At 58.3% G+C, this 26248-nt stretch overlaps 2 protein-coding genes across 4 annotated transcripts in view; one reads left to right on the top strand and one right to left on the bottom strand.

The window, feature by feature from the left end:
* The window catches only part of SMARCD3 (SWI/SNF related, matrix associated, actin dependent regulator of chromatin, subfamily d, member 3), a 33528-nt gene extending 7416 nt beyond the window's left edge, over positions 1-26112 (top strand). The window contains exons 1-13 of one of the 2 annotated variants that reach the window (XM_043873403.1): positions 16489-16988; positions 19872-20083; positions 21791-21833; positions 22691-22813; positions 22925-23047; positions 23292-23387; positions 23578-23679; positions 23911-24072; positions 24822-24919; positions 25080-25215; positions 25425-25547; positions 25658-25759; positions 25934-26112. In XM_043873403.1, coding sequence (XP_043729338.1) covers positions 16911-16988; positions 19872-20083; positions 21791-21833; positions 22691-22813; positions 22925-23047; positions 23292-23387; positions 23578-23679; positions 23911-24072; positions 24822-24919; positions 25080-25215; positions 25425-25547; positions 25658-25759; positions 25934-25987 — 1452 coding nt within the window. In that variant the 5' untranslated portion in view covers positions 16489-16910 and the 3' untranslated portion in view covers positions 25988-26112. Of the gene's footprint in view, positions 1-16488; positions 16989-19871; positions 20084-21790; positions 21834-22690; positions 22814-22924; positions 23048-23291; positions 23388-23577; positions 23680-23910; positions 24073-24821; positions 24920-25079; positions 25216-25424; positions 25548-25657; positions 25760-25933 lie in introns of those variants that run through there. The other variant, XM_043873404.1, reaches the window with a different exon arrangement.
* On the bottom strand, positions 10305-15567 carry LOC122674831 (translation initiation factor IF-2-like). 2 transcript variants are annotated; one of them, XR_006335054.1, is made up of 2 exons: positions 13206-13352; positions 10305-11571 (listed from the first exon to the last, which is right to left on the bottom strand). XR_006335054.1 is itself a non-coding variant. In XM_043873405.1 (2 exons), exons 1-2 carry the CDS (start codon positions 14323-14325, stop codon positions 11453-11455), a joined length of 1086 nt encoding a protein of 361 aa, XP_043729340.1. In that variant the 5' UTR covers positions 14326-15567; the 3' UTR covers positions 10305-11452. The 2 variants fall into 2 exon arrangements, 1 of the variants encoding a protein (XP_043729340.1); XM_043873405.1 differs by lacking the exon at positions 13206-13352 and adding an exon at positions 13359-15567.
* Positions 26113-26248: the final 136 nt, after the last annotated feature.

Genomic DNA, 26248 nt, shown 5'->3' with positions numbered 1-26248 from the left:
GCCCGGTTCTGAGAACTCAGGTGCGGTTACCTTGTGAGCCTCCGCCATCTCTCCAGCAGCATCTGGCCGTCCAGCTGGATGAAATGTTTAGGAGGCCTGCCTTCTTGGCCTTTCATGACGTTTTTTAGTTGGAAAAAAAAAAAGTGAGGCGGGAGAGCTCAGGAGAGAGAGCCCTGTGGTCCTCTGTCTGTCCTGGGCTTGGGAACAGATTCCTTCCTGTCTCCGGACTCCGCAGCTGAATCAACAGCGCGGGCCCAGGTGGGTGGGCTTGGAGGAGGCGATGCCAGCACGGGGGAGGCTCCTGCCGGTGGGGGCGGCCCGAGTAGAGGGAGGGAGGCTGAGGTCCCCCCTTCTGCGAATCCCACTCCCCGCTGCTCCCACCGGCAGGAAGCACCATGTGCCTTTGCTTTTCCTTGCCTCAGTTTCCCCTCCGAGCCCCAATTTTATCACCCCTTCCCCTATTGTGGTGGCTCAGATGGTAAAGAACCTGCCTGCAATGCAGGAGACCCGGGTTCAATACCGGGTCGGGGAAGATTCCCGCCCCCCCGGAGAAGGGAATGGCAACTCACTCCAGTATTCTTGCCTGAAGAATCCCATGGACAGAGGAGCCTGGGGGCGGGCTAAGTCCTTGGGGTCCCTAACAGTCGGACATGACTGAACGACTCACGCTTTAGCTTTTTCCTTCACCCCCATTCTACCCAGGCCCGTTCCTTCAGGAGAAAACTCAGTCTTAGAAAATATGCTCCCTGGGGGGTGGACAGCCCTCACTTTCTTTGTAGCACCTGAGGCCCAGCGCTGCAACTTCAGGAAGAGGTAGTCGGGGGAGCAGGCTGGGGTCAGACTAGGGCAGCCAGTGTAGACCGAGGGCTTATTTCGGTTTGCAGACTCTCCCATGGCTTAACTGATTTATCTTCACCACAACACTGTGAATTAAATATGGTCGTCACCACTTTTAAGATGGAAAACTGAGGTACACAGAGGCTAGGGAGCATCCCAGTGGTCAGGGAAGAGTCCCAGCTGGGATCTGTCTACTGCATCCTCAGAAGGGCCATGACCCAAACCTCGGCCCCCAAAGGGCAAAGCAGCCAGCCGTTTATATGTGACCCCTTTCACCCCAGCTCTGAGGCCAGGTTCAAAGGCTAGTTGTCATGGTCTACAAGATCCACCCTACTTCCCATTGATTGCTGGGTCTCTAGGGACATGGGCTTCCCATGTGGTGCTAGTGGTAAAGAATCCACCTGTAAGGCAGGAGACGCCAATTCAGATCCCTGGGTCAGGAAGATCCCCTGGAGGAGGAAATGGCAACCCACTCCATATTGTTGCCTGGAGAATCTCATGGACAGAGGAGCCTGGCAGGCTCATGAGGTCACAGTTCATGGGGTCACAGAGTTGGACATGACTGAGCGTGCACACACATGCATGCCCTAGGGGCGTGAGAGACTCAACCAAGCCCTAAAATAGGGAACAGGGTGTTGTGGATTGCAGAGCTCTCACCCCTTCAGAAAGAGAGCCCCTCAACTCCATCTGTGTTGCCAGATTTCCAGTGTTTTGAGAGATTCCGAGAATCTGGCTTTTTATACGAAAGATTCCCAGTTTTAAGGTTTTTTAAAAGTGTTTGAGACGCACTGTGGGCTGAGTGAAACCTGTCTGGCTCTCCCAGCTTGCAGCATCCACCTCGAGCTTTCCTTACCCTGTCACCTGTCACCTGTCATCTCTTCTAACCTTCAGGCCCTGAACCCTACATTGGTGTTCTAAGGGGGCTCCAGTCTGAGACACACGGCACGAAGGGTTGCTATCACTTTAGGTGGCCTCCTGTCATCAGTGAATCAGAAACAAAACGCAGAATCTTGTCAAACACTCAAGGACCCTCTCCCAGGCAGAGACGCATCATTCACCAGTTCTCAGGGATGTGCTGCTGATGGGAAGGGCCGGGGCCTTGGAGATGCTCCCTGTCAACTTGTCCATGTTGTAAACCCAAAGCAGGGGATGCTGGGGGAATTCAGGATGCTTGTGACAACCAACGGGGGTGGGGGAGCAGTCAGATGGTGAGCGGAAGAGAACGTTGACCTTGAGATCAGAACATGGGCATTTGAGCCCCTGCCGGCGGTCTGGCGTTGAGTCGATCATTAACCTGTGTTACTCATCTTTAAAATGGGTATACTAATAGAGGCTTCCCTCATAGCTCAGTTGGTAAAGAATCCACCTGCAATGCAGGTAGACCCTGGTTCAATTCCTGAGTCGGGAAGATCTCCTGGAGAAGGGATAGGCTACCCACTCCAGTCTTCTTGGACTTCCCTTATGGCTCAGCTGGTAAAGAATCTGCCTGCAATGTGGGAGACCTGGGTTCGATCCCTGGATTGGGAAGATTCTCTGGAGAAGGGAAAGGGTACCCACTCCAGTATTTTGGCCTGGAGAGTTCCATGGGCTGTATAGTCCATGGGGTCTCAAAGAGTCAGACTCGACTGAGTGACTTTCACTTTCACTTTTCACTAATAGTATACCTATTCACCAATGGCTCAGCAGGTAAAATCTGCTGCAATGCAGGAGACATGAGTTTGATCACTGGGTCAGGAAGATCCTCCAGAGAAGGAAATAGCAACCCACTCCAGTATTCTTGCCTGAAAAATGTCATGGACAGAGGAGCCAGGTGGGCTACAGTCCAGTGGGTCACAAAAGCCAAACTTAATTTCCTGGGATGTTGAAAGAACCAAATTAAATCAGGAATATTGAACCGTTTTATCAGCTGTTAAGCTCCATAAAGATTCATGTGTTCATTTGGAGGCATTTGACAAAGTTTCTCCAAGTAGCTTGAGTATAACACACACAGGTGGCCTGAATGCAGTGTGTTAGTGAATATTTACAACTGGCTCTTGACAGGGAGGGAAGGGGGAGCTGAAATCTGATTTGTATCATCTGCTAATTTCCATGGTATAAATACTCCTACTGGAGCTGATTTTAAACTACCAACATGACACTCCAGCACATCACTGGGTATTACTCTGATTGAGTAAATTTGCTGCCAGCTGAAGGCTAAGCCAAAAGGGTGTAGATCATTTGGAGAGAGGACTTGTCTCGTGTCTTTTTCAGTATGTTCCATAAAGACTTGGATGAAGAGAGAAGGTCCCACTCACTGGATTTATGAATGGTGCTCAACTGGCAAGAGAGGGAAATATATTGGATGAGAGAATTGAGATCCAAAAGCTCTCGAGCTGGGATAACCAGTTAATTCTTACAAGAGGAATATCCTTGAGTCCAAAAAGGCAATTTTACAAGTATGGGATGGGGAGATAGGTTTTGTCACAAAGTAGAAAGGGAGTCAAGTTTTTAATTGACAGGAAATTCGGTACAAGCCCAAAGTGGGGTGGGTGTTTACCAGAGAGTGCTACGTTGTGAACAGTGAGGACTTCCTTCAGTCCTCTGTGACCTAGAGATGATTTTCGCATATGTCCTCTTGTTTCTGTTTTCCTACTCACACTAACGCGATGAGAGAGGGGAGACAATGCTGAACCCATCTTAGAGATGAAGAGACTGAGGCTAGAGAGCTTGGCCCTTTGTCCTCCTGTCAACAGGTGGTGGAATGAAGACTCAGACTCAGGTCTTCCGGCCCCCCAGGTCCTTCCCTGTGTTGTGCTCATAAGCACATCGTTCTTTTTTTTCCCCTTCTTATTGGAGTAGAATTGGTTGATAATATATTGTTAATTTCTGCTGAACAGCAAAGTGATTCAGTTATACATATATACACGTCCTTTTTTTTGGCCTCACACATGGCTTGCTTACTTCTTGGACCAAGGGTTGACCCCGGACCCTTGGCAGTGAGAGCGCAGAATCTTAACCACTAGACCGCCAGGGAACTCCCATCTTTTTCATATACTTTCCTATTATGATTTATCCCAGGATATTGAACGTAGTGCCCTGTGCTATTCAGTAGGACCTTGTTGTTTATATAAGCACACTGTTCTGAGCACCTTGTGTTCTGTGGCTTCGGGCAAACCAGAGGCTGTGAGGCGAGCAGCTGGGGTGGGGGGTGGGGTGGCATGGAGCCCAAGCAACAGGGAGGAGCAGTGTTAAAAGGATAAGTTTGCTAGACCTGCCATGACCAAGTGCCAGACTGGGCGGCGTCGACAATGGAAATGCATTCTCTCACAGTTCTGGAGGCTGGAAGCCCCAGACCTGGGCAGGACTGGTTCCCTCCAAGGACTGTGAGAGAAGGTTGGGCTCCAGACCTCTCTCCGTGGGGGGTAGGCCACCGCCTTCCACCTGTGTCTCCTCACGTTGTCTTCTCTGTGTCTGTCTGTCTCTGTCGTGACCTCCCCAGTTTTATAATACCAGCCATATTGGATTAGGGACACCTTCGTGACCCACCTCATTCTAACTTGGTCACCGTCTTAGAGACCCTGTCTCTAAAGATGGCGTTCTGAGGTACTGGGGTTAGGTCTCCAGCAAAGGAACTGGGTGGAGGGAGGGGATGCCATTTACCCATAAGAGGGGACTCTGAGAGCTGCCTTCAGAGGGTGGGGGTGGTTTAGTCGCTCAGTCGTGTCTGACTCTTTGCGACCCCATGGACTGTCCTGCCAGGCTCCTCTGTCCATGGGATTCTCCAGGCAAGAATACTGGAGTGGGTAGCCTTTCCCTGCTCCAAGGGATCCCCCCAACCCAGGGATTGAATCCACATCTCCTGCATTGCAGGCAGATTCTTTACCAACTGAGCCCTCAGGGAAGCCCCTTCAGAAGGTGGCATCCTGTCTTATGAGGAGGGAGATAATGAGTGCTGGGTGGACAGAACCTCCAGGAGGTGACCTGGGTCACACCCACCACAGGAGGAACCAGGGCCCGGAGGGACAGTTTGACTTCCTGCCACCACGGACTCCCTTGGGCCTCTGGGCTGCCAGACACCAGCTCCGCACCTGGCTCTAGATTTCCCCACGTGGGAACACGCAGAGGTGGCGGAAGGCCTCCAGCGGTTCTTTCCCACAGATACGCGGGCAGTCAGTCTCCCTGGCTCAGCGGTACCCACCCAGCCCGTCTTTGGGGAGCTCTGCGCTGCTCAGCCCTGGTGCCCCCGCTTTCTCCTCCAGGGTTTGGGTGCAGCTCCCAGAAACTCACAGATTTCACCATCACCCTGGGGCCTGGCTCAGCTGCTGGCGGCCCCACCACTGCCACAAGTGCCAGCCGCCCCAGCAGGCCACAGTCCCTCCGAGGAGGACGCTCTTGGGGGCGTTTGCTGATCTTTTCTGCAAGGAAGCCTGGAGCTCTGGGGTGGGGCGCACTGGCCCTCTGCTCCTCCCTCCTTGCGTTGCAGCTTTGGCCGTCCGGGGGCAGGAGCTGCCATGCGCTTCTCTGTCTCCTGGGCTGTCCACGCCTTCAGCCCCATCTGTCCATCCCCACTCAGTCCTCAAACTCAGAGTCTTGGGGGGCCGAGGCTGTGTGAGTCAACGGCACCTCGTACAAGATGTCACATAGTGGGGGCTCACTGGACACATGAAGGGGCCAGCAGTGGAGGGGCAGGGGTCGGGGGCTTGGGGGGAGGCCCCACGTGTCCTTCAGATGCCTCCAGCAGCAGCTCCCAAACCTCAGCTTCCCTGGACCCGACAGGCGGCCTTATGGGTTCTTCTTGGGTTTCCTTCCAGTTGATTCACTATTCATGGTGGCTTCTCAATGTCTTCCTTTCCCTCCTTCCCTGCAGCCCCTCCCCTAACCACTTTCTACATGGGCTTCTAATGTAAGACCCACCTTGTGTACTAATGGTCATTCTTCAATCCAAGAAGCTTCCAGTGGTTTGGGTAGAACCCAGACTTCCCTGTGGCTCCTGGGCCACTGTGATTAATTACCTGGCTGACCCCTCATGGCTACCCTCCATGGGACTCCTGATGGCTCACAGCTGAGGGGCTCTGAGGGCCCCTGTCTTCAGCAGTCCCCTAGCTGGGGGGTGGTTGGCAGCAGGACCCAGAGGTAAGGCAGTGGCCAAGCCCACAGGGTCCCGAAGGCTTACTAGCGTCGGAGCTAGTAATAGCAGGCGATTCATTAAGAGTTCACTCTTCATCAGATGCTGTGCTGGTCTGCCCAGGTATACGACCTCATTTTAATCCTCACATCCACCATGAGTTAGGTGAAGGGCTCCATGTCTTGCTGCTGGGGAAAATGAGGCTCAGATTGGTCAAGTGACTTGTACTTATTTATGGTCATGCAGAGGCTGAGCCAGGCATGAACCCAAGACTGTCTGATTCTAGAGTCGTGGTTCTCAACCCTGGGCAGTTTCACTCTCCAGGAACAAAGAACAGTGTCTAGTGGTGGGGAGAGGAGCGTACTGGTAGAATTTATTGGATAGAGGCCAGGGATGCTCCTAACATCATACAATACAGGACAGCCCCCACAGGAAAGCATTGTGTATGTATTAGTCGCTCAGTCATGTCCAACTCTTTGCGACCCCATGGACTGCAGCCCACCAGGCTCCTCTGTCCATGGGATTCTACAGACAAGAATACTGGAGTGAATAGCCATTCCCTTTTCCAGGGGATCTTCCCCACCCAGGGTTCGAACCTGCATTGCCTGCCTTGCAGATGGATTCTTTACCATCTGAGTCACCAGGGAAGCCACAGTAAGGCATTATCCAGTTCCTAAATGTCGACAGTGCCAGAGGTGAGAAACCCCATTCTTGAGTCCAAGCTCAGAGCTATCACACTATGGAGCCTGCAGAGACCTCACCCAGGGCAGCGGGTTCAGGGCCTGGGGGAGGACAGGACCCCAGAAGAGATGAAGCAATGGGCAGGGCAGTAAGGCCCCGTGGTCACAGCTCTGGCCCAGGACAGAGTGGCTTGCCGTGGCCCAGGCAAGTGCCCAGATCCGGGAGAAGGGCATGGGTCAGGGCAGGCCGAGGGACTACCTGGAGGGGATTCACTATACAGGTGGGGGGTGAGGGCACCTGCTGGCCTTGTTACAAAGGTTTGCAGAAACCAGGAGTGATGGCCCAATCAGGTCCAGGCCCTGAGACCACCCACTCTGTCTCCCCCTGCCTGCTCCATGGTGGGGCTTCATGAGCAGCTGTTTGAGCCCTGGAGACCTCCGGGGTGTGCTGTGTGGGGACGTGGAAGGGGCTGAGCCTGGCTTTGACCATGACGTCCTTGATCACGGGCAGGCCTCCCAGACCATTGTCTCTCAATCCCATATACTTTTGCCTGGTTCCCCAAGAAATCTCAGGCCCTCTGCACACAGATAGAGACTTCTGCCTTTTTGTTCGGATCATTTCTCCTACCTTCTTAGACCAGATTGGACCCTCTGAGTTCTCTATACCCATGACCATTGAGTGGTATCAGGAAGGCAGGATGAGGTGGCGCTGGGGCTGCCTACGGCCTGTGGGCAGGTAACCACGTGTTCTCAAAGGAAGCACCTGGGGTGATTCCTGCAGGACAGGGAGCCATCCCAACATAGTAGACCATATGCGTGGGTCCCACCCAGGAGTTCCACGGATACACACGTGTGTGTCCATCTGTCCATCCAGGAGAAGCCCCTGAAGGGCGCGCTGATCCACCCACAGGAGTGAGGAGCCAGGGGCTTGTTCAGAGTTTAACTAGGGTTCATTTTTTTGGCTAAAAGGTAATTCATACACAGGAACCAACGCAACTTCTTCCAACACATTGACATGAATTTTAGACACCTTGATGGCTAGTTTTCTGGAATTTATATTCCCAGTGTTTGAAACATTCTGCTTGAGATTTTGGGAGAGTGCATTTTAAAAGATAATTGAGGGTAATTCAGCTTAAATGTGCAGGCCTCTGGGGATCTTGATTTCCTTCTTTAAAAAACAGGTGTTTGGGGAAGGTGGAGGGGCGTGTGTGTGTGTGTGTGTGTGTGTGTGTGTGTGTGTCCCCAGCAGGAAGGCTCTCCATGAGGGGACATCAGAGAGGCAGATTGAGGTGAAGGAGAGAAGCCAGGGAGGGACCTTGACCTTGACAGACCCGGCCTGCAGTCCCAGCCCTAGAACAGCACAGCGGCTTTGGGCAGGTCACATGCCTTCTTTAGCGCTTCCTTTTCCTCATCTCTAGAATGGGAATCCCAGCCCCCACAGGACAGTTTAGACCTGTCAGTTAGACCAGTTAATGAAAGTGCTTGAGCTGATGTTGTTGCTATTAATCCTGCTAACACCAAGCACCGATTGTAACATCGCCCAGCATTTGGAAACACGCTGGAAATCCTGAGTAGACTTGGAGTGGGTTCTCATTACTCACACCTTTGAGATATTGGGGCTGCCCTGGTGGCTCAGACAGTGAAGAATCTGCCTGCAATGCAGGGGACCCCAGGTTCAATCCCTGGGTTGGGAAGATCCCCTGGAGAAGGGAATAGCTACCTACTCCAGTATTCTTGCTTGCAGAATTCCATGGAGCCTGGCAGGCTACAGTCCATGGGGTCGCAAGAGTCAGACACGACTGAGCGCCTAACACCTGAGATGCTGGGGTCTCTGCCATGTGCCAGATACTTGGGGTTTATCCATACACAAGACATCAAGATCCCATCCTTTGCGAAGCTTACATTCTAGTGGGGGAAAGAGAAGAGAAAGGCTAATGTACTAAATAAGTAGGTGATATAGGATGGACAAAGGTGTTCAGGACTTCGGAAAGAAACCCAGGAGGATGAAAGAAATAAGAATGTGCAAGGGGGAGGGAGATGGGGAAGGGAGGCCTCTAACAGGGTGGACAGAAGTGTCCCATTGAGAGGGGGGACATTCAAACAAGAACTTTAGAGAGGCGAAAATGTTAGCTGGAGGAAGCATTTTCCTGGTAGAGGGAACAGCAGGCTCCAAGCTTCAGGAGTGTCGAGGGCCTGGAGTTGAAGCGGGGGGGGGGGGGGTGGGGGGGGTGCAGGAGAAGGACACAGAGGGAGCAGGGAGGGGTGATGGGACTGGGTCCTGGGACCCTCAGGACTCAGCCCTCACTGGCAATGAGATGGGGGTGAGTTTGTGGGGACAGAAGTGATGCCATCTGACTCCCTTTCCTAAAGGACCACTCTGGTTGTGTGTTGAGAATAGACTACTGGGGGCCAGGTTGGAAGCCACCTTATTCACTGCTCATGGATTGGAGCAGGCTGGGAGCCATGGAGACGCGAGAAGCACTGGGTTCTGGATGCAGAGCCAACAAGACTTGCCTTCTGATTGGATGTGGGATGGGAGAAAAAGACAGGATTCCAGGATGTGTCCAGTTTGCAGGCCAGAGCAGTGGGAAGCAGGGTGAGGAGGGTGGGTAGCGAGCCATGTTTGAGGTGCGAGAGCAGGAGTTTCGCTGTGGGCAAATGTATTCAAGATCCAGGTGGAACTGACAGTGTGTGAGTAGACACTGGAGTCTAAGGACTGGGGGAGAAAATGGGCTGGAGGAAACCTTGGGGAGCTGTCAACCTAGAGAAGGTATTTACAACTCTGAGACTGGGTGATGGGTGAGATCTCCAAGGAATGATTGTGGAGCAGGGAAGAGGACCACAGTGCGGGGCAGAAGTGCTAGAGCCACGGCCCGGAGTGTGCCAGACAGGGGACAGCAGCTCATATGCAGGGGGATGGCCGGATTGAGGTGGGAGCACAGAGAACTCAGCTGCAGGAACCAGGGGAGCGATTGCTGGGAGGTGGGAGGATTTGGCAGGATCTCTGGAAGTTCTTCAGAAGCTTCTCTTTTTTCGGGGAAGTGAGAAGCAAGGGCATCAGCTGGGAGTAAGGAGGGGAAGGAGGAAAAAGATGTGGAAAACTCACATAGGGGACTGAGAGCGGGGAAGGACCTAATGGTTTAGGGATGGAGCGGGGCAGTGGGCAAGATGAGGCCAGCTGAAGTCCGAGCTCTGAAAATGACAGTGGGACCAGGTCGGGGCAGTGGCGTGTCTTCTCCAGCCACATCAGGTCCTGGAGTGCAGGGGAGAAGTTGATAAAGCTGGTTTAACTCTTAAATAAGAACGCATAAGGTAAAATTTATTTTATGTATTTTTTTTGTTGTTCAGTCACTAAGTCATGTCGGACTCTGCAACCTCATGGACTGCAGCATGCCAGGCAGGTTTCCCTGTCCTTCACCATCTCCTGGAATTTGCTCAATCTCATGTCCATTGAGTCAGTGAAGCCATCCAACAATCTCATCGTCTGTCATCCCCTTCTCCTCCTACCCTCAATCTTTCCCAGCATCAGGGTCTTTTCCAGTGAGTCAGCTCTTTGCATCAGATGGCCAGAGTACTGGAGCTTCAGCATCAGTCCTTCCAATGAATATACAGGGTTGATTTCCTTTAGGATGGACTGGTTGGATCTCCATGCAGTTGAAGGGACTCTTGAGTCTTCTCCAACACCACAGTTGGAAAGCATCAATTCTTAGGCACTCAGCCTTCTTTATGGTCCAACTCTCACATCTGTACATGACTACTGGAAAAACCATAGCGGTATGTTTTACTATAGCTAAAAATAAGAAAGAGTAAGTGTAAGATGGTGCGTTTGTAATGAGGGATGCAGGTCAGAGAAACGGACCAGTGGTTCCAGTGGCATCACAGGCTTTGGAGGTCAGGGAGCTGGACAGGGAGATGGTGGTCAGAGAGTGGGGTGCTTAAGCCTGAGATTGGTGGTGGGGCTGGAATGACAAGGATGCAAGAGGTGAAGCTGGCGTGAGTGACTGAGGGAGGGCAGAGGATTGCTGGAGGAGAGGCGGCTGAGGAACCCAGAGCCCTGACGTGTGGGAGGGACTGTCCATGAGAACCTGGGAAAGCAGCAGGAAGAGGTCAGGGGTGACAGAGGGAATGGCTGTGAGCCAGGAGCTAGGATGCTCCAGAAAAAAAGGCGCCATGGAGGTAAGATGCAAAGCCAGGGGTCTGGAAGCAGCCACAGCAAGGGGCAAGGAGGGTGCCTACCCCACCTGGAGGCTAGTGGCAAGGTGGACTCTGGGAAACCACTGCCCTGCACAGAAAGTTTCAGGGGGAGTGGTTCCTCAGTGGCTTCTGCCACAGAAGGCAAAACAGATGTTCACAGAAATGGCTGAGTGTGTTGGACACTTTCCTATGACAGACCACACAGAGAAGGACTTGGGTTGGGAGATGGCTGTGGAAGAGGGATGCACAGAGCCTTGTGGGGCTGAGGGTGCAGGAGTTGAGGGGAGTCTTGGCCTTTAAATGATGCTGGACACAGTGGGCACATGAAGGGCATTACGGCAGGAAGGCAGCCCCACCCCCCGGCCCAGGGGACACCAGGGCAGAGTGGCACCTTAGCGTTAAGAGGAGAGGGGGCCCTTTCAGACCCTGTGAGCAGGGCTCACCCTTCCCTCCTAAAGGAGTTACAGAGGTCCAGAGACCGGGCCCTGGGTGACTCCCCTGGACATTTTATCTGTACATTCCACTGCCTGCTACCACTTGGGTTAATTTCCCAAAAAGTCCTTTAAGGAAGTATGGATGATTTTTTTTTTTTCTTTTTTTGGTATCAGTTTTCTTGACTCAGGTGATGTCTCCGGCTTCAGAATGCAGTGGTTCGCAGGACTCCCTCCAACCCCCTGGTCAGAGCCCCGTAGCAGAGCTTAGCTTCCTGGGGTGAGGGCTGGGGTGCTAGCCACCAGCACCTTCTCCTGGTGTCAGCTGTGGGACAAACAGGAGAGGAAATCAGAAGCGCCGGATGGGGCCCCTGTCTGCCAAGAAAGAGGTCGGCCGGGGTGACAGCGGGGCAGAGTGCTGGCTGCAGCCCCTTGGGGTGTGAGTGGGTCTCCCCAGGCTGTGCAGAGGTAGGCTCCTACACCCCCACTCCCCAAGAAAGAGGGAGAAGCCCCCTTCTGCTTGGAGCCCTCTTCCTTTGGCCACTGAATCTACCCAGACAGACGGGTCCTGGAAGAAGATGAGTAGGGAGCAAGGATGGCTCTGTGGGACACCTACCTGCCGCTCCCCCACCCTGGCAGAGCTACGCCCTGGGTTGTATCCCCGAGGCTGTGGGAGCCGGCTGGGGCAGTGATAGCACCCCTCGGGGTCCTGGAGAAACACCACCCCACAGACCCACCCATCCTCACAGAATGGGTCCAGGCCAGTGTGACTTGCTTTTTGCTACAGGAAGTGGAAGTGTTAGTTGCTCGGTTATGTCCAACTCTTTGAGACCCCACTAACCATACCCGCCCCCCCCCCCCCCCCCCCCAGGCTTCTCTGTCCATGGGATTTCCCAGGCAAGAATACTGGAGTGGGTGGCCATTCCCTTCTCCAGGGGATCTTCCCAACCCAGGGATCGAACCCGCATCTCCTGCATTGCAGGCAGATTCTTTACCTTTCTGAGCCACCAGGGAAGCCTGACCTGATTAATGGTGGCCCTGAGGGGAGTGAAGGAACACACCATAAATCCCAGATGGGCCCTCCCTCTGAGCCCCAGAGGCCCAGGGAACAGGGAAGTACAGTGACTTGCCCAAGGTCACATGATGGTCTTAGCACCCTACTCTTTTTTTTTTTTTTTTTTCTTCTTTCTATCATATTTGTCTCTCTTGTGTGTGTTTGCAAAACCGACACAGAAAGACAAAGTCCCATGGAGATGGACAGCCCCTTTGGAGAGCAGCAGAGCAGGTCCTGGGCCCAGAAACATCCTCACAGGAGGAGAGAGGCTGCTCTGGCTTCAGAAGGGCTGGGGGGAGTAGCCAGGAGGAGGGGGAGGACTGTGTCTGCCATGCCCCTAGTCTGGTTTGCCAAGGTCCTGCCTGCTGGCTGGAGGAAGCCCCTCACCAGAGGTGGGGCTTAAGGTGCAGACTCCTCTTGGCCCAGCCCTCGGGGACTGGGCCAGGCCCTGAGGTCTGGCCAGGGTTTCCTGGGGGCCTGGGACTTGGGCCGGGCAGGTCGGCAGGATCACAGCTGTCCCTCGGCCCCCCTGGCATGCCCTGGTTTAGTGGCCAGTGGAGAAAGTGGAAGCTGGGTTTAGGGATGGGCCAGAAAAATCAGGGGTCCTCAGCCTGATCCAGTGGTCTCACTTCATTCTCTGTCTCTCTCTCACACACGCACACGCACACACAGTCTGTGGGGGTAATTTCATGGCGCTAAGGAGACCTTCATTGCTGGGGATACGGGACGGGGAAGGCGAAACGCGGTCTCCCCCTCCAGCCTGGCTTCCTTTGTTCCTCCCTTGCCGTCCTCCCTTCCCGATCGGCTTCCCTCCTCTCCTAGCCTCCTTCTTTCCATTCTGCCCCTCCTCCCCGTCCTGCCCCCTCCGCCCCACCCCCAGCCGTGTGCCCGCCGCGGGGACCCACCGCGGAAGGCGGGAGGGTGGGACCCTCCGGGCTCCCCGGCCCAGCCTCGGTGGCCATCCTCCCGCCGGGAAGGAGTTAAAAGTCTCTCGGCTGCATCCCCCCCACCACCCCCCAACGCCGCCTTTGAGTCCTGCAGCTAGGCCCTGGGCTGACCTTCACCGCGAGGGAGGCGGCAGTGCGCATGCCCGAGCCGGCTCCCGCCGCTGCCCGGTTCCCCGGGCGGGCGAGGGCGAGGGAGGGCGGCCGCGGGCCGGGCCGTGCCCACCCCCACCCACCCCCAGCGCCGGCCGCCCCCCCCCAACCCGCGCTCGGGCGCCGTGGAGTGGGGGAGGCCGCCGAGCCCGTCCCGGCGGCCGCTGCGCATCTCTCCGCGCGCGCGGGGAGAGGCGCTTTGCCATTTGGTGCTGGTGGTGCTTCGGCGAGGGAAGGAGAGATGGGGGGACGGCAGGGGGGACTCCGGCTCCGGGCGGACACGCGCGCGGCCTGCCCGGAGCGCGGCCTGGGCCGATCGGCTGCGTCGAGCCGGGTAGGAGGGCGCCCTGCCCGCTGAAATCGGGGCCCTCCTGCCCTCCCCGGGCAGGAAGCAGGAGCCGGCGGGCGGCGTGGCTCTTACTGAGCGCCCTTCTGGGGCTGAGCCCTGACGATCCTGGCCTTTGTGAGATGGGAGTCCTGACCCTGGGACACCCACACTGGCGCCTCTGCTTTCTGGTCTGAAGGCAGCCCCCACCCCGGGGGTGGGGGCACACTTGGGGTCGCCCCTGTAAAAGCAGTCTGCTGGTGAGGGCCTTGTGAGTGGGCAGAATTGTGATTGAGTTGTGCCTGTGGGTGCAAATTCATGTGACTCCTTGTTCCTCTGGCCTTTGCATCGGTGCTTGCGCCCCAGGGGACACGTATGCACTGTATATCTGCTGTCTCTGTGTGGGTAAGGATGCCTTCCAAAGAGAGGGCTGCGGGGCGAGGCCCTGGGCCTGGGGTGGCCCAGGAAGCTCTGTCGACTTGAGTGACCCTCCCCTGAGTACCACCAGATCCCTTCCTTGCCCTGACCAACTCCTTCAGTCTCGCCCACCACCAAGACCACCCCCTCACAAATGCCAAGTGTGCCCACTGTGCCCATCCACATCCTGTGCTGTCTTTCTTCCCCCTCAAAGGCCTCCCCAAGAGTTGAGAGCTCCGAGCTTTACACAAAGCTAGAGGTGTCTGCCCTTGTCCCCGTCCCCCAGAACCTCCAAAGTGTCCCTGCTAGAAGGACCCACCAGGAGGTGGGGTGCCCTAGGTGACTCACACCTTCAGGTAAGAGGCAGAGGATGAGCTCTGTCCAGTGCCCCACTGAGCTCTGGGTGGTTGCAAGTGTTAGCAGACATTGGTTAGGTCTAGTCCTTGTGTGCAGGCATGGGAGGGACAATGAAGACCAGCCCCAGATTTCATGGGGCTGCAGCCTATTTGGAAAACCCTACATAACACACATGAAACTCAGGGCACGTGAGACATTAGTTAGCAAAGTGCCATTTCATGGCCAGGGTAGATGATAATGGGCATTCACAGACAGAAAGATCTGTGCACGGAAGTGGAACCAAGGAAAGCTTACTGGAGGAGGTGGGGCTCCAGATGGGCTTTAAGGTATGAATGTGATTGGGACAAGTAGAGACGCATTTTCAGGGATTCCAGGCAAAAGAATAGCGGGAGCAGAGGCTTGGAGATGGGAATGAGCGAGGGGTTGTGGAAGTTAGCAGACAGACTGGGGAGATTACCTCCCCAGGTTACCAGCAGCCACCTTCGTGGCCAGTGGCAAACACCCTCCCGTCCCCACCCACCAGGACCCAGTATCTGTGAGTGTGTGTCTAGGGGAAGCCTGGGTAGAGGTGTGGTAGGAAGGGGCTCTCTAGGTCCCTGGTAAGGTAGAGGAGGAGCTGCCTGGACCACATGCCTTCTCTAGTCTTTCAGGGGATCGGCTGCGGGCACTGAAATGGACAGTGACAGCCAGAAGCACATGGGGGCCAAGGAAATCGGGCTGCAGACAAAATGACTCCCTAGGCAGAGCCACTCCCTGGGTTTTTGGTCCCGACCTCTGACGAATTTTTGAGCGGTTGAGGGTCAGGACCCCTCTGAGTGTCACGCTGGGTCTTCAGGATCTAACCTCGAATAAAAATTTCCAGCAAATTCCCCAGGGCCCTGCCCCGCCCTCACCTGGGTACGGACAGTACAGCCCCAGGAGGCATAAACTTGACCCTTTCTGGTCCCAAAGCCCCTGGGGCGCTTCCTCCCGGAGGCGGGGAGAGGGGTGTGGCCTCTGGGGTATGGGCGGGGCCAGGGCTCCCAGCCTGGGGAGTCGCAGGGTTTGCCCCTCCTGTTTCCTGTCTCTCCTTCACCCCAGCTCTCTCCGCACCACCCCTTCTGGGGCTCCCTCACGGACCCACCCCTACCCCTGCTTTCTTTGGGGTCCAGAGGCTGGCCCTACCATACCCAGCGCCCGGCTCCTGCGGGTCCCCCGCCCCCACCCCATTCCAAAGCTGTCAGGTCGCGCTGGCCTCCCCCTCCCCACCCATCCGTCCACCCCAGTTCCTTGCCTGCCCCCACGGCTTCCCTTCCCGTTCTCACGAGCCTGGCCCACCTCCCTCTCTCCGAAATTTCCCCTACTGCCCCGACTTTGTCACAGAGAGACAAAGACTCACATAGCCCGAAATAGACACCCGGAGCGGGGAGACACAGACCGTGTCCAGCCACACACACGCGCCCGCGCCCGCGCGCGCGCGCACCGGAGGCTCCGGTGGAGGGAGGCACACAGAAGAGGCATTTATCTGTGCACGCACGTAAACATCCACACCCACGGCCGCCGGCCGTGCCCACACCAGGGTGCAGACACACTCAGCGGTGAGACAAGGGCGCACACATCTGTGGACTGCAGGGCACACCGCCTCCGGGGCACACCCACCACGGCCGCCCGGTGCCGGAGAAAGGCCTCCTCCGGGCTCAACTCCCGCCCCCCCCGCCCCACCACCACCCCCCCGCCCCACCACCACCCCCTCCACCCACCCCGGATTCCTTCCCAGCGAAATGTTTCCCTACTTGGCCTGCCAGGTCTCTGGGGAAAAGGGCCTCAGAAATGCGGCAGGAGCCACTTGGGGGCAAAGTTGGAACGGCCTGTTCCCGGCCTGTTCCCTGCCGGCGAATTCCCTAAGCGAGAAACTATTTGCGGCGAGAGAAGCCGGGTGGCCGGCGAGCCCCCCGGCCGCCTCCCCTTGCGTCCCCTCCCCGCGCCGCCGCCGCCGCCGCCGTCGCCTCCCCGCGGCCCTCGGGCGGCCTCGGGCAGGCGGCGCCGCTGCCCAGCGGCCCGGAGCCGCGCTGGACGGCGAGCCTCGCCGCTTATCTGCGCTGTCTGGGCCCGGCGAGGCTTGGGAAAGGCAGGCTTCTCCGTCCCCGCCGAGTCAACAGGCGGACCCCGGGCCGCCGGACTATTTCTGTCTTATCAGTGCAGGAATGCGGCAGCCGCGGCGGCGGGCGGGCGGCGGCGGCGGCGGCGGCGTGGGCCGTGGGCCGTCAGGGCAGCCCTGAAGGGGCCCCCTCCCCACTCCGCTCGAGTAGAAGTGTGAGAGAGCCCAGCAGGACTCAGAGGGGAGAGTTGGAGGAAAAAAAAAAAAGGCAGAAAAGGGAAAGAAAGAGCAAGAGAGAGAGAGAGAGAGAGTGAGAGGCGCCGCTGAGCCCACCCCGATGGCCGCGGACGAAGTTGCCGGAGGGGCGCGCAAAGCCACGAAAAGCAAACTTTTTGAGTTTCTGGTCCATGGGGTGGTGAGTGGGGGAAAAGTTAGCGGGGGAGGGCGAGCGAGCTGGCTCGGGCTGAATGGAGGGAAGGTCGGGAGGGGCCGGGAGGGGGCTCCCGCTCCCCCCACACCCCACCCCACCCCTCTAGCGGGAGCGCCGCGGCCCAGCGGGCCCGGCCCCAGCCCCGTGCCGGCGCGCCCCGGGGGCGCCCGAACACGTCGTCAGGCGGCTTGGCCGGGGATGGGTGCCCCGGGGCGGGGAAGGCAGGCATTTGCATGGGTTCCTGTCCGGGGCTTGGGGGTGGAACTTGTGGACGGTCTCCCCCAAAGTGGGTGAGTGGGTGGGTCCCCTGGGGGGACAACCCGATGGGTTGTCTTCCCTTCTTTTCCTGGTGGGGCCCAGGTGCTACCCCTGTCCTGGGAGTGGGGGGTGGGGGGACTTGGCATCGCTGCGCTAGGCTGCTTGTTCATCCGTTGGGACAGTGTCTCCGGAGGAAGGAGCAGGTGACCCTGGCGGCCCTGTGAGCGGGAAGCTCTGGGGCTGAATCACCTTTGCATCCCCAGCCGGAGGGCTCTGGGGCTCTGCCCCTGGCCTCTGCCAGTCAGGGCCAGAGAGAGGCCCTCTCTAGGGGCAGACCCCAGGTTAAGGGGTCTGAGGATCCCTTGGCAGCCTCCACCACCAGAAGCTGATGTCCTTAACGCCTCAAAGGTGTGAAAGAAGAGCTGGAGTCAGGGACGCGAGGCCTGGAGACCAAAGGGGCAGGTTTAGAAGGCCCTCGCGGAGCCTGAGCGAGCCCAGGGGGGCTGAGGGGGTGGGGACGGGTTGGAAAGGCTGTGGCATAGGAGAGGCAGAGGCTCCAGGACTTGGGACGGCCACTGGTGCTGAAGCTGGGCATAAAGGAAGCAGTCAGGTTTATTATGGCCAAATTTGGTTGTGACCCCAAGGAAGGCACATTCTCAGGAAGAGAGACCAAAGCCCCTAAAATGTTGGCCCTTCGGGCAGGTCATCCATCTCTGGTGGCCAGCACAGCCTTCTAGGGGCTCCAGAGGCCTCCCTCTTGGGGCCTCCTTAGCAGATCAGTGAGTACCACCAGCCTCATTAAATGGGAGAGTAGCTGATGAGGAAAGGGGCTTTCCCAAAACAGCCTGTCCTCCAGGCCCGGGGGTCTCGGGGCTAACTTCCAAGGGGTCCCCATGTTGGTCAGCCTCGTGACCAGTCCTGATCTTGCTGCGTGGGGTGTTCTTTTAAAAAGGCCCATTTAGGAGTGAGAGAGGCTATACACATGGATTTTTTTTTAAGTCAACTCAGTGCTTCAGTTCTTGGGTGGCCTGAGCCCTACTCCCAGTGCCCTGTCTGTGCTGGCGGAGGCCTGGGCTCCATCCTGGGCCACCACCCTGGAGGTGTGAGTGACAGGGTCAGGTGGGGCGGGGGAGGCAGACACATGGACAGGCAAGTCTCACTGCTGAGGCGGCGACGGGCAGAGACAGCTGGCTGGCTGGGGGTTAGGGTTAGACACAGCGCAGGGCAGGAGGGACCAGGGGAGGGGGGGACAGTGAGAGGAGATTCACCAGGCTCAGGGGCAGGGCGCCCCCCCCTGCTCTGGGGAGCAGCTGCACCCCTGGGGTGGAGTGGGTGGTGCTCAGATGGTATAACAGGGGCACAGGGTCTGCAACCATGGCTCCCTGGTCTCCCTCCTGCTCTCCTGGTCCCAGTCCACATCCTGGCCACCCTCCGCTTGACGGCCCCTTGGGTCCTCCCTAGCCCCTCTTCTGGAATGGAGGATAAGTGAGGTTTTACGAGTCTGTGGAACACTTCACTCGATGCACTGGGTTGTCCTCTATATCCCGGCTGAGCACCTGGGTAGTGGCGAGGGAACACACCTGCCTCACCTCCCTCCCCGTGACCCCCTGGGAACCCAGACTTCTGATCTCACTGGGGTAGGGTGGGGAGTAGTTGTGGTCTGTAGGATGGGGCCATCTCTGGTGATTCAGGCAGACAGGAAGGGAGAGATGGATATAAGAGAAAATGTCCATACTTTTGACCTACCCAAGCCCTCTGGACCACCCATCACCAGTTGAGCCTCATCCCCCGCCCCCCGCCCCCCACGCCCCATCATGGGAGAATCCTGGTGAGGTCTGACCTCACTTCTAGCCCCACCTCCAAGCCTTCACCTTGAGAGTAAATTATGCGGGTGGGCTAAATCAGCCAAGCCCCTGACGGTAGAGGCTGGGAATCAGAGGGAGGGGGCGGGGACTGGCGCCGAGGGGTCAAAAGCAGGGGCCCAGAGAGGAAAGTGGGTTGAGATGGGAAGGCTGGACCGCCCTGGAAATGGACTGGGAAGCAGGCAAACGGGAAGGCGGGAGGCAGAAGTCCGGAGCAAAAGAGCCCAGCCCTGAGCTAAACGAAAGCAGCAGAGAGAGCACAAACCCCGAGCCCCTCAGGAAAGGGCCTTGCACGACCTTGGCTAGGTTGCCTTTCTCCTTGAGCCGCGGTTGCCTCATCCGTCAAGTGGGGATAGAAGGCCCCCTCAGTCCGTCTTGCAGAGGAGCCTGTGGATAGGAGCATCCTTTGAAAAGGTTGAAAAGCGCCATTAATATTCATCTTCGCGGCACCTTCCGCAAATCCGAGGCTGGCGATGCCCTGTGCAGTTAGTTGCCTGGCTTCAGTTAGCTTCCTGCAGCGAGACGCAAAGCGCCCCCCCCCCCCGCCCCCTCCGCCAAAGTCGCGCGGTTCCGGCGCCCCCGCCCCTCCCCACCCCTCCCAGCCCCTTCGGCATCGCGCCGTCGGCAGCAGGGTCACGGGCCGGGGGGCTCGGGGTTGGCGGAGAGACGCAGCCCCGCGCGCCTGGAGCCTTGGTTCTGACCGCCGGGCGCCTGTGTCTGCTTCACGACCCCCCACCCCCCTCCCCAGCGCCCCGGGATGCCGTCTGGAGCCCGGATGCCCCACCAGGGGGCGCCCATGGGCCCCCCGGGCTCCCCGTACATGGGCAGCCCCGCCGTGCGACCCGGCCTGGCCCCCGCGGGCATGGAGCCCGCCCGCAAGCGAGCAGCGCCCCCGCCCGGCCAGAGCCAGGCCCAGAGCCAGGGCCAGCCGGTGCCCACCGCCCCCGCGCGGAGCCGCAGGTAAGCGGGGGTGGGGGTGGGGGGTGTCCAGCGAGGAGGGGGCGGACGCGGGACCCGCAGGGACGGGGTGAGAAGCCCGGGCGGAGAGGGGTCAGCAGGGAGCAGGCGTCCCGGGTGTGATGCCTTCCCAGGAGGTGGGCTGAGGGGGCACTGGACCGGTTCCTTTGTGTGCCCACACCGTGGAGACAGGCGGTGACCGTCGCGCCCTTCTTGTCACCTGCTCTGTCCCTCTCTGCACCCCAGTCCTCTGGTTCTCGGGGGATGGAGGCGGGGCTGTGGCACCAGGGCTCAGGGCCGAGCTTTAGACTGTTTCCTAGCGCGGTTGTCCAGTGCGCCTTCCTCAGAAGCCCCTCTGGCTTGACTCCTCGAAAGCCCCACTCCGGATCTTCTTAATCTGAATCCCTAGCCAGTGGCGGGAGAGCCTGGGATTTGCCCCGTGGGTGGGCAGTCTCTGCCCCCTGGCGCTCTCTGGTGATTCTTAGGCACTCAAATGTTGAGGAGTTGCCATGGTCTGTCTTCTGGACCCGGTCTGCCCCCAGGCCACCAAGGGCCAGCCTGTTTCCTTGTCTGAGCCAGCCGGTGGCACCCCTAAAAGCCCCTGCTGGTGCCTGGCAAGGGAGATACCCCTCTGGGTTTCACTGTTTAGCCAAACACACATGCTTCCTTTTGCACACCAGATGGAGTCCTATAAAAGGTGCAATATGAATTTTACCTCATTATTAAATGTTTTTTTACATGTCAAGGAAAATTCACCATTTATAGGAAGCCCATGAGGAATTCTTTGCAAAGTGAGTCATTCTTTTGTAGAGTCCCTGCTTTATCTTGTACAACTGGAGAGTTTCAGAGAGACAGTTTCTTCAAAACAAACCAGACCTTTAGTGAAACCTGCTTGTCTAGCCTTGAACAGATTTTTGGCCAGGGACGGGGGCAGTGGTTGAGACCACCACACGGGGGCAGTATGCAGCCACCCCCTAGGCTGGGTTCTAATTTCTACTCGCCAAGGGTTTTCTGGGGTTGCTCCTGGGAGTCAGAAGCGGCTAGTGGATCCAGCAGAGTCCAAGTCCCAGCTGCTACCCCAGATCCAGCCCACCAGCCACACCCCAGAGGGGAACATCCATACCGCTCTCTCTGGATACCTGTGGGCGTGCCCCTGGGCCCTGCTGGCAGGTGGTCCAAGGGCATGAGCACCCTCTGCCCATCAGGGTCCCCTTCCTAGCCCAGGGTGTTAGGGGTGCTGGCCCTCCCCAGCTTCACACCATCACTTCCTGCTCCTGGGAGGGGGCATGGGGGTCAGCTCCCCTCCCCACCAGCTCAGCCACCTTGGACTGTGCGCCCCTTCTCAGAGGAGAAAAAAAAAAGTCCCCACTCTGTGCATCCCCCCACTCTGTCCTCCCAGCTGCCCAGCTTTCCCCAAACATTTCTGCAGTGCCCCTGCTCCGAGCCCCTTCTAAGTCTAATTTCTCTGGCCCTGGGGATATGGCGGGGCAGAAAAGGGGCTCCCAGGCTAGAGAAAGGACGGAGTCACCTCTGCTCCCCATGAGAGGACAGAGGCACACACGGCCAGTGTAGCCCCTCAGGCAGGCAGATGAGCGGGCTGTGGGAACCCCAGCCAGGCGGGCTGAGATGTCGGGATAATTTAGCAGGTGGCCTCGTTACTCCCAGATCTGTCGCCATGGTAACCTGGTTTTTTCTTTAAAAAATGTACAGTGCCAAGAGGAGGAAGATGGCTGACAAAATCCTCCCTCAAAGGGTGAGTGCCTTTCACAGCAGCCCCCAGCCCACCCCACCCCCCACCCTTTGCTGCTCCGCCCTCCTCTCCCCTCCTCCCCACCACCACCACCCTGGGCCTCCTCCCCTCCCCCCTTCAGGAGCAGCGCTTCAACCTCACAGTCACTTTCACTTTTTTGTTTAAAAAGCTAATTAAGAAATGAGGCTCCTGGGGGGCCAGAAGGAGAAGGGGTGGGGCAGAGGGGAGAAGCAGAGCCAGAGAGGGTAGGATCCTGGGTCTGTGGGGGGGTGCCGTAGATTGAATTCCAGTGGTCTGTAGACACGTAAAGGCAGGGGACAAAGAGGGGCTGAGAGCTTGGGGACCGCAGGCTGGCAGAGGAGTGAAGGGAACAGCGCTGGCCTGAAGGCCCAGCAGCATAGGAGGACCCAGGCCCAGCTGGGTCCAGAGGACGGCTGAGACCCCAGCTGGAGCAGAGCATATCTGGTTGAGGTGTCACCATAGGGCCAAGCCACGACATCTCCTGTCTCAGGGACCCTGGGGGCCCCTGACCACTTCACAGACGCCCCAGGGAACCCAGAGGCTGTGTGACGGGGGAAAGCACAGGATGAGCAGGTGAAGACCTAAGCACTTGCTGGCCTGCATGGTTGCTCTGGCCTCCCCTAGTGATGAAACGCGTGGGTCTCCCTCGTGGGAGCAGTTTTCATCCCTCATGACTGGATTGAGATCCGTCCACACTGTCCAAATTCCCTGCCCTGAGTGTGACCAGCTCCCCGCCCACCACACTCCCACACTCCTGGGGCCACATGACACCTGCACATTCCAACCTGCAAGACTGGCTGAGCCCCTGGTTCCCTGCCTCACTTCCTCCCTGCTTCCAGATCCGGGAGCTGGTCCCAGAGTCCCAGGCTTACATGGACCTCCTGGCATTTGAGAGGAAACTGGATCAGACCATCATGAGGAAGCGGGTGGACATCCAGGAGGCTTTGAAGCGGCCCATGAAGGTGCCTTGGCTTGGGGGCAGGGCGAGGGTGCCAAGTCCTAGTCCCTGAATGGGAGAAGCCTGGGCTGGCCCCCCGGGGGCTGGCCCTGTATGACACTCTCTATCTCTACAGCAAAAGCGCAAGCTGCGTCTTTATATCTCCAATACTTTTAACCCTGCGAAGCCCGATGCCGAGGATTCTGACGGCAGCATTGCCTCCTGGGAGCTGCGGGTGGAGGGGAAGCTCCTGGATGACGTACGTCCTGGCCCAGGTCTCTCCAGGTGTCCTGGGGTGGGTATGGGGCTGAGCTGAGGCCGGTACTGGACGTGTGCACCAAGGGCTGGGGAAGTCAGCCCTGGCTGCAGGAGGGTGGTCCAGAGAGACATGCCCAGGCCTGCTTCTGACTGTGCGGCCCTACCCGGCCAGCCCCCACCCGCTCCCAACTCACTCTGCCCCCGTGGGCCCTGTTCCGCGCCCACGGTCCGTGCCTCTCCCACAGCCCAGCAAGCAGAAGCGGAAGTTCTCTTCCTTCTTCAAGAGCTTGGTCATTGAGCTGGACAAAGACCTTTATGGCCCTGACAACCACCTCGTGGAGGTAAGACCCCGACCCCTCCTGCCCTTGAACTGGCCACAGACCACGGTCCTGGACCTAGAATGCAGTCCTGTTAGCAGCGCAGACTGGGATCTGGGACCCCCTCCCCCAGCCTGAGTCCTGCACCCAGAGCTTCAAGGCCCCAACCAGGTCGGATGGGCCTGTAGGGTGACTCAGCTCTTACCCTGGACAGTGGCACCGGACACCCACCACTCAGGAGACGGACGGGTTCCAGGTGAAGAGGCCGGGGGACCTGAGTGTACGCTGCACGCTGCTCCTCATGCTGGACTACCAGGTGCGTGCCCCCACACCCAGACACCGCACACACCCCCAGCATCCCGCCTCCCGTACCCTTCTCCCAGCCGGGGTGGGCCTGGCCTGCAAGCTGTGCGCCGGGGAGGCCCCGTTCTCCCCTCCACCCTGCCTACTCCAGAAGTTTGTTTCCAAGGAGCTCAGGCCCCACAGCCCCCAAGTCCCGAGCCCCTCCCGCTCTCTGTCTCACTTTCTCACCGCCTCCTTGGCCCAGCCTCCCCAGTTCAAACTGGACCCCCGCCTAGCCCGGCTGCTGGGCTTGCACACGCAGAGCCGCTCGGCCATCGTCCAGGCCCTGTGGCAGTACGTGAAGACCAACCGGCTGCAGGACTCCCACGACAAGGAGTACATCAACGGCGACAAGTATTTCCAGCAGGTACCCTCTCCCCCGAGTCTGGGGCCACGGGAAGGGGAAGGGCCTCTGCTCAGCAACACCACCCTCCCTCCCTGACTCCGTTGGGAATGATCTTGGAGTCGGAGACCGGGCTTCCCATCCCTGCCCTGCCACGACATCGCGCTGTGCTGCAACCCATTAGATCGGGAACCCCAGAAAGCCAGCGGCTCTAGGGAACATGTTCTTGGCACCTGGAGTTAGGGCCCCCAGATTCTAGCCCTGGGTTCAGGCACCAGGTCCGTCACTTAGCTGTCTGGAGCCTTGTTCCTTACCTTTACCACGCCTGTCCCTTCTTACCCGCTGGGCAGTTAGGAGAATCAAACTGCTGTGAAAACGATTCTACCAAACTAGAGATTATTAATTAATAATAACTTTAAAATAAATACCACAGGTAGACTTGAGCGGTGAAAACAACAGTCGATGTTTATTGAGCACTCACCGTGTGCCAGGCACTGCTTCAGGCACTTCGTGTGTAACTGATGCATTTAATTCTAATAAGCCCCCTGAGATCGGTGCCCCTGCCTTTGGCTCCCAGAGATGGAGAGACCGAGGCTGAGGTGTGAAGTTGAGCGGCTCGGGGTTGCGCCATTAGTGGTGGAAGCAGGCCTCGGGCCCAGGGCCGGCCCCCGCCTCCTGGCCGCGGCCCCAAGAGAGCTGGCTGCTCGGGGGGTCTTTTCAGAATGAAGGCTCTTTCAAGTGCAGAGGAGGGACCCTCTTCTCTCCTACTGCAGATTTTTGACTGTCCCCGGCTGAAGTTTTCTGAGATTCCACAGCGCCTCACAGCCCTTCTGCTGCCCCCTGACCCAATTGTCATCAACCACGTCATCAGGTGAGGCCCCCCCACTGCTCCTCAAAGCTGGGAGTCACTGTGGTGGTCCTGCCCCCCCATCCCTCCCTCTGCCCATCCCCCGCCCGCCCGCATCAGGCCTGGGAGGCCCTTGGCCTCCGTCGGGGCAGCACGGACGCCAAGGGCTGGCCTTCCCTGGCAGCGTGGACCCGTCGGACCAGAAGAAGACGGCATGCTACGACATTGACGTGGAGGTGGAGGAGCCCCTGAAGGGACAGATGAGCAGCTTCCTGCTGTCCACGGCCAACCAGCAGGAGATCAGCGCTCTGGACAGTAAGGTGGGGCCGGAGCGCGGTGCTGCAACGGGACGGTGACCCCACAGTGACGCACGTGCAGACACAGCAGGACGAGGACGTGGGAGAGGAAGGGGAGGTGGCCCTGCCCACGCCCCCTTCCCGCGGACTGCCCTTCCAGGGGACAGCGACGGGCCCCCCGCTTCTCCCACCGCAGCCTGGCCGGGTGAGAGCACGTGTCTTTCTACCTGCAGATCCACGAGACAATTGAGTCCATTAATCAGCTCAAGATCCAGAGGGACTTCATGCTGAGCTTCTCCAGAGACCCCAAGGGCTACATCCAGGACCTCCTCCGCTCCCAGAGCCGGGACCTCAAGGTGAAGGGGGCCTCCCGGGGAGCGCTGAGTAGGAGACAAGCATGCGGGGAGACAGTGAATGTCGTGCAGGGGTGTCCAGGCTTGGGGCTGACACCGCTGCCCCCTCCCAGGTGATGACAGACGTGGCAGGCAACCCCGAGGAGGAGCGCCGGGCTGAATTCTACCACCAGCCTTGGTCCCAGGAGGCCGTCAGCCGCTACTTCTATTGCAAGGTGTGGGACCCCCGCCCTGGCACCTCCAGCTCCCCGGTCACCCCCAGAGAAACCCCCCACCCTCCCCCTCATCACGTGGAGCTGTCCCTGCTTCCAGATGCTCCTCCAGGTGGGTGGGGCCCATCCTGTCACTCACCAGCAACTCGTCATCTGCACCTGCTCATTTCTCTACAGATCCAGCAGCGCAGGCAGGAGCTGGAGCAGTCGCTGGTCGTACGCAACACCTAGGCACGCTGGGGACGCGAGCTGCTGGGGGCCACCCGGCCCTGCCCCAGCGCATCCCCTCGGGCCTGGCCATCACCCCCGACGCCTTGTGGGCGAGGCAGGGGCCGGATTAAAGGTTATTTACCTGATAACAGCCGTGTGGTCATTGGCAACTGGGGCAGGAGGGGGAGGGTGGGGGAGGAGAGGGCAGTGGGTCCCTCTGGGAAGCTCCCCACCCCCTCCCTCAGAGTCTCCTCACTCCCATTTTTCCTAGACCTAAAAACA

This window comes from Cervus elaphus, chromosome 18 (genome assembly GCF_910594005.1).
Source record: "Cervus elaphus chromosome 18, mCerEla1.1, whole genome shotgun sequence".
Lineage (NCBI taxonomy): Eukaryota > Metazoa > Chordata > Mammalia > Artiodactyla > Cervidae > Cervus > Cervus elaphus.
The sequence above is the reverse complement of the archived record's forward strand: the minus strand, read 5'-3'. Positions and strand labels throughout refer to the sequence as shown.